At 41.6% G+C, this 12,045-nt stretch overlaps 1 protein-coding gene across 1 annotated transcript in view; it reads right to left on the bottom strand.

Moving 5' to 3' along the window:
- Nucleotides 1-5,778, bottom strand: part of LOC104274808 (opsin-VA-like) — an 8,656-nt gene extending 2,878 nt beyond the window's left edge. Inside the window, exons 1-3 of the mRNA XM_009870544.1 lie at nucleotides 5,418-5,778; nucleotides 3,720-3,930; nucleotides 3,032-3,149 (exon numbers count right to left, since the gene is read on the bottom strand). Of these exons, the coding sequence (XP_009868846.1) occupies nucleotides 3,032-3,149; nucleotides 3,720-3,930; nucleotides 5,418-5,778 (690 nt within the window). The remainder of the gene's footprint in view (nucleotides 1-3,031; nucleotides 3,150-3,719; nucleotides 3,931-5,417) is intronic.
- Nucleotides 5,779-12,045: the final 6,267 nt, after the last annotated feature.

Raw genomic sequence — 12,045 nt, 5'->3', positions numbered from 1 at the left:
CCTCTTCCCTTCATTGATCATGCAAGCAGCTTAGACAGAGATGTTGATGCAAAGATTACGTGGTGTCAACAAGTGTATTCCTGGGAAACATCCTTGTTTTGTTTCTGATAACTTAGGGAAACGAGACACTGTTACGTAATATCAGCTTACGTGGAAAATAACTAATAAGAACTCTGTATAGATCTAGAAAAACCTGACACTGGATCTTGCAATAATACATACTAACAAAGTAGAGAATTTTTGGTGTAATATGGCCTTTAGCTTTCTACAGCAATATTAGAATTGAATAAAAACATTTTCCCTAATAACCCTTGTACTACACTCAGATAATTTAACATATTTAGTACTCATAGAGGTACTGAAGCACTTCCTGAGGAGACATGTCTTTACCTCTTTTTAAAGTTGTAATTAATGTCAGTTTTTAACAAATGATAAAAACAAACAACAAAAACAATGAACTGTCACAATGTCGACAAGTTCTCAGGCATCAGTGAAGGCTGCGTTAGGTGCTGAGCAATGCTAAGATATTCCCTGCCAATATATGGCATTTCTACAGCCTCCTTTCATGTACACTGTACTTACACAGAGAGCAGCTCAGCCTCCCTTTCAGCAGAAGTGCAGTCACCTCGAGGAAGGAACATAATCTCCTGAATTGTGCTTTTGACTGTTTTGTCTTTGTCCCATATCAGCCTGGCCTTTTTCTCAGCTATGTCTTTTCACGGATGAGAGCAGATTCATTCCTCTCTATATGTGAGAACATGAAACTAATAAGGAGCCAGGTACTGGTGCTTTATTGTGCAAACAAAGGAGTATCTTGGCCTTAGAGGTCTTTTCCAATCTTAATGATTTGATGATTCTATATTTTTGGGACATGGTTTAGTGGTCGTTGTAGAGTTAGGTTGATGGTTGGAGTTGATGATCTTAGAGGCCTTTTCCAAACTTAATGATTCTATCATTCTACACTGCTATAGTAATTTATCTCCATTGTAAACCATTAATTAGATCTTTTCCTAAAGATTAATTTATTTCATTAGTTTTGCAGTTGTAGTGAAAGCTACTATTGGCATTGTAAAGCTGGAGTCACAGGGACTGAGGGACTAGCAGACTTCACTGAGACAAAACAGTGCTGCTGTGGACCACGTCTGCCCTGTGCAGCTGTGGGGCATGGCAGTCAAAATCTGGGAAGAGGGTTGGCTGAGAATATTGAGACCCCAGTTCTTAGTGGCTGGGTCTATCCCTCGTCACCAGAGTCAGATTTTTAAAAATTAGCTTAGCAGTGAGATATAGCTCTGTGGCAATTCATTATGGATTTACAGAATATATTGCAGGCGTTTGGCTTTTCTACACCAGACTGTGTTTTAGGCTGTTATAAGTAACAGAGGACAACTCGGACAGTTACACCTCTCTACAAAAGCCAACGGCAAGGACTGGCACAAGCCAGTGATGAGGTGCCCTGAGGCTGCCCCAGCGTGTCCTGGCTGTACGGTCTGGCCGGTCACTGAGCTGCAAGGGGAGTGTGAAACACACAACAAGGGGAGTGTGAGACACACAAAACACACAGAAGTGTGATTTTTTTTCATTTTTTCATTTTTACTGCTATTTTTTCTGAATCACGAAGAGAGGAGTGAGAAAGAGAGTCTAGTGACATCACACCATGGTGGCTCCAGGCCAATGCTGGGACCCACGACAAATAAGCCTTCCAGAAGACATCCCAATTTGACCCAGACAGCAAGATGAACCACTCACCAGCTTCTGCTGTGACTAACAGTGACATTTTCCTTCATTGTGCCCCCTGTTCCTCATCTCACCTGCTTTGTTTTTAACGTGCAACCTCTTAAGGAACTGTCCCAGAGGAAGGCAACGGGCTTTTTTGTGCACCTCCAGACGCATCTGAGCAGCACATGAGCCGCTGCTCTGGCAGACCCACCACAGTGCTGGATGGCTGGCAAGTGGTCTGGTTTCTGTCACACCTCCTCCGCTGGGTTTACATCCCCCCCTTTCATGCCAGGCCCCCCGTGGGCTCTCCCTTTCCCACCGAGGCAGGAGTGGGTGCTCGTGAGGCGGCTGCTCTGGGGTGGCAGCCCCCCTCCCCTAGAACTAATAAAAGTTCTAGATATTCAGAATAACAATCATAGTCTTACAAGTTATCTCAGGAGAGTTTGAGTCATCAACAAGGATGTCACCTGAGGCACACACGTTCCAATCTGTATTTTCTGATGAGAAAATATTTTTGGATTTCCCTTCTGTTTTGTTTCACTTAGAGAAAATGACACTCAGTGAATACAAGTGCTGATTATTCCAAATTCTTTAAAAACATCAGTAAATTGAGGAAATTTACTGAATATATAACTGAAGCTATAAGACAGGGCAGCTTTGCAGTGAATAGAAATAATAGAAATAACAATACCATCCCCAAATCCTGTCCCAAATAGGAATTTTCCTATTTCATTGTCTTCCTTTTTACTTTTTGCAGATTCTCTTTTGGATCAGGTCAACATAATCTTTAAATAAAATTCAAATGCATTTCTCAAGTATTTTAAATGTTCCTGGACAATCTAATCTTTTATTTACTAAACATCACAGTATTTACAAATGCTACATCTTATTCTGCATATAAGTGTCACAATACTGGCCAGCACTGTTAAAATCTACAAATTCAGTAATTTTAAGCTGAATTCTGCTTTACTTAGTTTGAGTCTTAAGAAATGTCACCAACCTGAAGTACAATTGTAAATAAACCAATACTGGGTCATTCAGTTTATTTGTGAGGCAGAAAGTCTTTCCTTTGTAGGATGTTTGGCTAATAAGATGGACTGATAAGTGACACAAACTTTGAAAAACAATTTCTATCCCTAGCCTGAATTTCTGTCTGTAAGGATAATTATGTAAGAAGGGATGAGAATTGATTGCATTTGCTGCCTGGAAATTTGATTTGCTAATGTCTGTTTTTTACAGAAAATTGAACACAAAATTTCCAAATATTTGCATACATACACATTTCAAAAGTTTAACTATAAGTGCTTCTTCTTACCTTTCTTAGCTTCTGCATCAGTTTTCCATAGGACACCAAAATCACCAATAAAGGCACTACAAAACAGGTAGTGAAGAATGCAATAATGTATGTACGGTCAGTATAAGCTCCTGAGTACCTGTTTAAAACACAAAATACATTTTGTAGATATTGCTAATATGTACTATTAATCTCCTCAAGTATTAATTTTGCTCTTCAAAGCTGCCACTAGTATTTCTGTCAACTGTTTTTATTCAAAGTGCCCCTTTACACCTCTAGTTGTGTCACATCACCGTCTCCCCGGCCATGGGCTGGGGCAGGATCCTGCGACCACAGACACGCAGAGCCATGGGGCAGATCCAGTGGGAAGGGACACGTAGTCCAACCTCCCGCCCAAGGTGGAGTCAGCTGTGGGGTCTGACCAGGTTGCTCAGGGCTTTGTCCATTCTGCTGAAAAAAACTTTCTCTTTGCCCCTTTGAATTCTGACATAGGATGGTTATTTTCATTAGAGAAGGAAGTTCCTCCCTTCAGAAATAATTTTATGAAATATCTTCTTGGCAAATTTACTCAGTTTTGTTAAAACCTTCTTTACATCTATTTTTGCAGAGATGTACATCATCTTTAAACCTCTCCTTTGAATTCTTGTCCTTGAGATGTCCTGATCTGCAAGTTTCATTTCTTTACCGTGCTCTGCAAGAGTGGTCTTACCAGTTAGGCTCACAAGTAGTTCCAATCTTACTGGTGGTGTAACTGCTCCAACCCATTGTTGGTGGAATGGTCCAAATGAAGGAAAAAGTCCACACAAAGGCAATACCCAGGGCTGCGTGCTTCCCCCTCAAGCGCATATTTCCCAGTGGGCGGCAGACCACAATGTACCGCTCAAAAGCCAACAGAGCAAGAGACCAGAGAGCAACAATGCCTGTAGTAAGAAAACAAAGTCAGCATCAAAAATTAGGTAGATTTGCTGAAAAACAAACACCATTTTGCAACACAGACTCACAGAATTGCTTAGGTTGGAAGGCATCTCTGAAGGTCATCTAGTTCAACATCCCTTCCAGCACAGTCCATACAGCAGGTTGTCCAGGACTGAGTCCAGGTGGGTTTAGAATACCTCCATAGATGGAGACTCCACAACCACTCTGGGCAGTCTGTTCCGGTATTCAACAACTCACCACATCAGGAACCTTCTCCATCAACACAAGTTATGAAAGGATGTGCAATTTATGTGCACTATTCTAATATTTATTAAAAGCAAAAGATTTTCATTTTTGTCAGTCTACAGTACAATGACTAATTGGGCCATTTAACTGACAGCGGCTTTATCTTTTTCCTCACATATTATGTGTAGTTTCCAAGTTAACAAATTAAGATATATCTTCAAAGCACAACTTTGCAAGTCATATTTCATGCTGTCACAAAACTCTAATCTATAGACAGCTGCCCACAACACCAACCTATCAGTTTATTAGGTGGATATCACCGGGGTGGACCCCAGAATCTAGAAATAGCCTGATCTTTCTCCGTGGGAAGACTTACATGCTACAAACCAGTTTAGTAGCATTTACCCTCCCTCACATTCCACCTGTGTAGCTTAACCAGGCTGAGAACAACTGTGGGACTTCTTTTCAAGCTGAGGACCTGATTTAGAATGGGCCTGATTTAGAGCGGTGACAAGAACCCAAAGCTTTCTTCACTGTGCAGCTTCAGAAACAGGAACAGGGCGGCAGGAATGAATGTCTATCTCAGGTAAGGAGATGTCCCATTTTAAACTAATTTCCCATTTGTTCTGCAGAGGTGTATTTACAGAGGGAACTATGTGGTGAGGATCTCCCTTTTTAGCATACTTCCAATACTTTCTGTGTAGTTAGTAAAACAAAGCCAAAAGAATCACGAAAAGCTGTGGTTGTGTCTGTTACAGCTCCTCAGAGGGTGGCCAGAGCTTCCCCCACGGTTACTGAGAGCAGCTAACAGATGTTCCCATGCCCTGACATTCTCCACAGTATAAGAGCAGCCACTCACGCCTCTCTTTTTTATCCATATCTGCACACATCTAAATACAAGCCTTGAAAATACTTACACATTGTCAATTTTTTCCTGGAATTGTTTTACCAAAAAAACCCCCACAATGCTGTGTGGTTATTCTGTTAGCATTTTTTTTCTCATTATATTAAATACACTCAGTGATCAGTAGACACACAGCAAGTCACTGACATATGACAGAGATAGGGACATACGTTATTCACTCCCACATGAGATCCACCACAGGATATATGTAACTGGGGAAAGAACCAGTGAGTTCAAAGACATGCAAAGGCAGTGACTCGGGAAGCTGCAGGACAGCAAGCAGAGTACATTGAAGGAAGTAGAAGGGAAAGAACACACAACTGCAAACAAAATCAAGCTTACCAAAAAACGTGACAGCAAATCCTTCCAGCACACAAGCCCAGTATCCCATGTAAAAGTAACCTTTCAGATTCGTTAAAAAGCTGATGGTGCCACCAGTCAGTGAGACCAGGAAATCAGCCACAGACAAATTGACTATAACATAATTGACAGGTTGTCTCAACTGCTTGAACTTAAAAGTTACCACGATTACAGCCAGGTTCTCAGCCAGTGACAGGGAGGTCACCACCAACATGATTGCTGCCAGAAGCCTGAAGTGCCAGGGCTGGATGGAGTCCGAGGGACGACGGAAGGGATCCCATTTGGCAGGATCAGAGGAACTGGACAATAGAGACTCATTTTCAGGTGCTCTGAACACATCCATTTTTTCTCTTTCACTAGCAAAAGTGGGACGACGGAAGGGATCCCATTTGGCAGGACCAGAGGAACTGGACAACAGAGACTCATTTTCAGGTGCTCTGATCTCATCCATTTTTTCTCTTTCACTAGCAAAAATAATACTGTATAATACTGGAGTTTCTAATCTGTAAATAATATCCAAGATTAAAAGGAGAAACGTGCTGCCTTCAACAGATGTGTGAACAAACTCTCCGTGCTCCTGCTTTCCAGTAATAGTCCAGGAAACAAAGTTTGGGTCAGAGAAAACTTCAGTGCTGTGCAGTGAGTGTGGGAACAGGAGCGAGTGAGAAAAATCTCTTAGAACAGCTCCTGCCTCTCTCTTCCAGTAGTCTCTTCTTCCTTTCCTGCTGCAGCTGTGTCTTTCCTTGCCACAAAACCCGGCTGCATGTCTCCTCCTTCCACAGCAAACAGGAGTGCCGAGGTATCCCTCAGCTCACCCCTGCTCTGCGGGGAAAATGAGGCGTTTGCTTGGAACCCTCCCTGACCTCCAGAATTGTCAAGACGCAGCTTTCCTCTTGCTAACAGAGAGGGTGGAGTGATCTTCCTCGTGTCCTGCGCTGCTGGGAGCACAGCAAGGGGGGGCTTCTGCTTGACTTGTTTTCTTGAAAGAGGGCAGTCTTGAAAAGGTTAGTGCTGGGCAAGCACAGCAGCTGAACACCAGGCAGTGACAACGTTCCACAAACTCCTGCCCACAGCTCGGGCTAGCTTATGGCCTCAGAACTGAAACTCCAAGTTAAATGTGCTTTCCATGTTATTCAGTGGAATTTCAGCTTCTGTGAGAGACAGTATGCCTGAGGGAGGCAAAATGAGTGTAATTGCAGCTTTAGTACTAAAAACTCAAAAGATGCACAATAGTATTTTGAAGATAGAGTTTGTAAATACGTGAAAAGAAAATGAATCAGTACAGCATGAAACAGACAGAGGGAAAATTAATAGCTAGTCCTATTTCTGATAAAAATTATTGGATGTATCTGAACTCTATCAGTCATTAGCAGTTAGGGTTACTTATTGTACTTCCCAAGATGAGAGGTTCAGTCATCTCTGTGCCCTAACAAGACACAATACTCTAGCAGATATTCTAGTACTCCTGTTCTAAAGGGCTGCCTGTAATTATTCCTGCAATTAAGGTGAGTAATGCAACAATATGGAAAACATCAAGCGGTGTTCTGAGATAATTTTTGAGGATCATAACTGTTAATCAGAACCTCAAAGTATAAACCAGAGTCAGAAATACAAAAGCAATCCAGTTCCTGTCTTGCTCTCTTTGGTCATACACCACATTCAACACAGGAATAAAAGGGCTGGAGAGAGCATGAAAGTGAGTAATACTACCCATCCATACATTCCCTTAGGTTTATATTTGCTTTGGTTAGTAACTGAAACACTCTGTTAACAAAAGTCAAAATATTTTGGTGTGCAGAATTAGGATCATAATGGATTTCTGGACACTGGCAGAAAGAGTCATGCATCAATTTTAACTATAAAAAAACCTCAACACAAAATACCTTTCACTTACCATAACTAAAATAGCAAAGATATTTTAAAATGTTTAGTATATACTGAACTGAAAAGGAAGGAGACAGCAGATCAACTCTAGTAACAAAAATACAAAATAACACTTCTTCAATGGGAATATTAAAACATTCCATGTGTCATAAATAAAAGGATCAACATACAGTAACATTTAAATGCCTCTACCCAGTCCTTCTGTGGCACAATGTAGCGTAGCTCCACTTCCCACCTACTACAGCAGAAGCTCTGGACCACAACTTTAAAATTATGTTTGAATATTCCATTGTTTGAAATTAAGCATGATTTTAAATTCTTGTGGATGTTAGAATGAAATTAGAACTTGGATTTAGCATACCACAGAGAAACTAGTATCTGGACTTGTCTAAGGTAAAAATCTAGTGACTGTACATTGACATTCCTTTAAAGAATGGATAACTATTGCTTCCAGTTACTTTCTTGTTGTTTTATGCTGTTATATTGTTCAAGTTTTTTGTATGAGTTTTGATTTTAGTTACAGTTTAAACGTATTCTCTTTTATTCATCTTGTGTTTCCTCTTTGTTTAGAAGCCCTTAGAAATATTCCTATACTCTTGCTTGCCTGTTCTTCTTCAGCAAGTCAACTTCATTTCTGAAAGTTATTCTTTGTGACACGTTGTCTTATTACAACTTAGAGCAGTTGCACTTCTTTCAGCAGCACGGGTTTGCATTTGCTACTTTGATCTACATTTGCTACCACTCTTGCACTGCAGGCCTTTTTTTTTTTTCTCCCCAAACAATATATACATGGATTTTTTTTTTTTTGCGATATGATTGTGAGATTTTTCTTCTGAAATTGGTATCAGATAAATTTAGAAAGACAGAGCATTGCCTTATGAGCACAGGGAGAACAGGAACATCTCCGACCTGTAGCCTCCCTTTAAAGAGACAGCTGCTCTCCAGCATTATTCTATGATTCTATGACTCCCTGTTCATCATATCTCACACATCTGACCTTCTGCAGTCTTCATTTTTCTTGGCCAGAACTGAGGCACGACTTGCCTCCTTAGCAAAGGTGTTCCTGGCTTAACACTTGTGCAGAAGTAAGCCAGTAGACAATAAAGCAGCCTCAGGCTATGGTTAAACTGCTGCTGGTTGGAGCAGGGAACATACGGTCAGGTAGGTGAAGACAACGTGTGACTAACAGGACTTGTGCTACGTGCCTACAGCAATTCCAGCTGTAAGACAAAATCAGGGTGACAAGAACTGTGCTGAGATCAAAGCTGGTGCCTCAAATTGTACATAGCAGTCAGCGAATCAGCCCCGAATTTACCATTCCCCCAAGAGACAAACAGGGCAACAAGCTATCGAGTCAGTGTGGTGCGTCAAGCGGTGCACTTGAATTGGTTCTCTCAGCTTCTGAGCATGTGGCAGCTAGTGCCAAGATGCTGCCACCTAATGACAGCAATGGCTTTCTCTCCTCAAAGTGATTGAGAAAGATCTGCTTTGTTCTCAAAAAGGATTGGCTTTAGTAACATTTAATTAGAGCAAACAGCATTTTCTGCTGTTTGATGGGAATCTGAAGTGAAAGACCACATGTTTGGTACAACCATACTGGTGCTGTGTCACATGAGCACCCATCTCAGTGACAGACCTGGCCACCCCACAGGTTACTTCTAATTTGAAAGAAACCCAAATCCAAGCAGGGATTCAGGCACTCATAATTTCTGTGAGCAAAGGGTGCTGACCCGAGGCACTCACACAGACTGCTTCCATCACACATGAATACTTCACCCCTTCAGAACATCTAGCCTCCGGACCAGTGACGAGGCTGAAGCTGGTATTTTTCCTTTGCCAGATACTGCTACGGATCGTGTTAAACAACTCTGAAGTTAGGGGGTCTGTCCCAAGCCATCCAGTGAGGCTGTTGCGGTCCCAGGAGCTCCTCCCGCCGCCTGACTAAACCCAAACCATTGAGAGCATCACAGCAGGAGTGGGAGCAGAGAAGTGAGTCCTTACTCCTGTGCAGCACCATGTTATAAAGGTAAAGCACCTTCATTCAGACCTTTCAGAACCTTCTGCGGGAGGATACTTTGTCTAAAAAACAGCCTGAGTATCCAAGAGCCCATGCAAACAAATCATTAAAGTGGGCTTTTCCGGTTGATCAGTCTCTGTTACTGGAACACTTGCTTCTAGGTGGTCAGTTTGTACAGAGAGTACTCCAGATATAGGCACCTATTTTTTTTAAACTAATCTTCTCCGTCTACTTCTTTTATTTTTTTTTTCTAGTTGCAGTTCTACTTTCTCACAGGAACTGAAAGCCAGCAGCTATATATTCGAAGTCTCCTCTCACAAAATGCTGAAGTATCACAATGGAAAAATGTTGTCCTTGCCTTTTTGAGTGACTTGGAGGAATTACTTTGCTCTCCTGATCATTAGAAGAACAGGAGTGGAGATTTTCTTTTGTCAAAAGAAAAAAGCTATGTACACTGGGAAAGATACCAGCATAGCTGCAGGAATTTCAGTAACCAGAAATATGCAACAAAGCTGGTAGCTAAACATAACACGTTCTAGAAACTAGGAATAAGAAACTAACTTAAATTTAAAAGGAGCACATACTGAGCATCAGAAAAAGAAATAATCTGGTAGCAGGCTGTATTTACTTAAGATGTGTTAACAATATCTAGCAGTTTGGGGCCTCGTCTGAGTAGGTAAGACTTTGTTTAATTAATGATAGCACAATGCTTTGCAAAGCACAGTTAAATCCAGTAGTCTACCAGCAGGTCCTGAAGACTGACAGAAAAGAGGTAGATGGGTCCTGAGTGCATGAAAGCTTGGTGCAGGTCTGTGCCGTGCTCCTACCAAAGTTTCAGTTTCTTTGTGGTACCTGTGATCCAAGCTGGAACTATGGTACTGAAATAAGGGAAACTAGTCATATACTTCCCAAAAGTATGGATTATTGTGAAGGAGAATACACACCACTGGCCTGTGTGCTTGGTTTTGTCCATTTGCTTACCTAGATGTTCACAACCAGCTTTGGATGAGAAATAGTGGCCACCTCTTGCTTTCTACTTAAAAAACATGAATTTGAACATTTGTGCAAGTTAGTAGGCTCTGGATTCAGGTCTGAGCTTCAGAACTGTCTCCAGTTCCTCAGGTAGTTTTCCAAGCAATTCTCTGATGAAAAACAAAAATCAGTCAGAGCCACTATCCAGCCAAAGATATCTCATTAGCATGATATAAATCAAACACAGCATGATCTTGCCTTCAGCTCAGATTTACGTACACTTGTTTGGAACCAAGCCTGTTATCCTCTCATGGATAAACTTTCCGATATGAGATTGATGCTGTTATAAGTGTTAGCATCTACTCCAGAGATTCCTGGGGAAAAAATGAATCCCCATGTGACATTTGAAAAAATACGACCATCTTGGAGCACGTTTGGTTGTGGGTGTCTTCCAGAATTTACCCTCAGGAACAAGAAGTTACACACATTTCTGTAGGTTTCTTTTTCAGTGTAAACATAAGTTGAAATGCGTCTCACTTAAATTGTTTTTAATGTTGATTTTTATGGACAAAATGCTAAAGGAACATCACAGAAGAGGTCAGATAAAAAGTCTTATGAAAGTAATCCCTTGTTAGGAAGGAATCTCATAGGGAAAATAGGTGAGCAGAAAAAAAGGTTGGAGAAGCCCCTGCAGAGTATAATATTGAAATAGTTAAGACTCCAGCCAAGTCCCATGAAGACGAACAGATACCTTCCACTGACTACCTCTGACTAGTGGGTTTTCTGTCAGGAGGCTCAGTCAAGCCGACCAGCACTACTGGTGCTGAGGTGAGCAGCTTGACAAGAAGACAGGTGCGGCCTCTGCCTACTTTGTGCTTTCATGGCCCAGTGTTCCCATCCTGCCTTCTGCAGCAACATCATCACCATCAAGCAGTCTGCAGTGCACAGATACTTTCAGTCACCCCATCTTTTAGCTTGTTGGAAATTACCGTTATCCTCAGGCAACTCTAAGGGACACAGTCCACAGCGATTTTCAGTAACTAAATATTGTCTGGAGCAAGGTACAAGGAAGAGAAGTCCTAACTTATCATTTGTGTGGTGAACATACAGGCTGGTTTTTAGCATTGGGAATCTGTTCTGTCACCAATCATCACATAAAAAGATTTTTTGATCCAAATAACACAAAACTGTGGGCCACAACCCTGAACCATCACCAAGCACACATCTCACAGTTTATTACTTTACCTATTTGAAGACAGCACATACCTCAGTGTATGTAGAAAGTGCAATAAAACATTGAATCTATGCATTGAACTAAGCATCACTTATACAATCATTAGGGTTGGAAAACACCTCAAAGATCATCGAGTCCAACCATCAACCCAATGCTACCACGACTAAACCATATCCTGAAGTGCCACAGCTACACAGGGATGGCAACTCCACCACTGCCCTGGGCAGCCTGTTCCAGTGCCTCACCACTCTTCCAGTAAAGAAATTTTTCCTGATACCTAATCTAAACCTCCCCTGGTGCAACTTGAGGCCACTTCCTCTTGTGCTATTGTTAGGAACCTGAGAGAAGAGACCAACATCCACCTCACTACAGCCTCCTTTTAGGTAGTTACAGTGAGCAACGACGTTTCCTCTCAGCCTTCTACTCTCCAAACTAAACGTCTCCACCAAGAGGAAAATTATGGAAGCAAGTTACATTTTGCAACTAGTCACAGAATCAGAATC

The sequence above is a fragment of the Apaloderma vittatum genome, unplaced genomic scaffold (assembly GCF_000703405.1).
Source record: "Apaloderma vittatum isolate BGI_N311 unplaced genomic scaffold, ASM70340v1 scaffold23695, whole genome shotgun sequence".
Classification (NCBI taxonomy): Eukaryota; Metazoa; Chordata; class Aves; order Trogoniformes; family Trogonidae; genus Apaloderma; species Apaloderma vittatum.
This window is presented reverse-complemented; position numbering and strand designations above follow the sequence as displayed.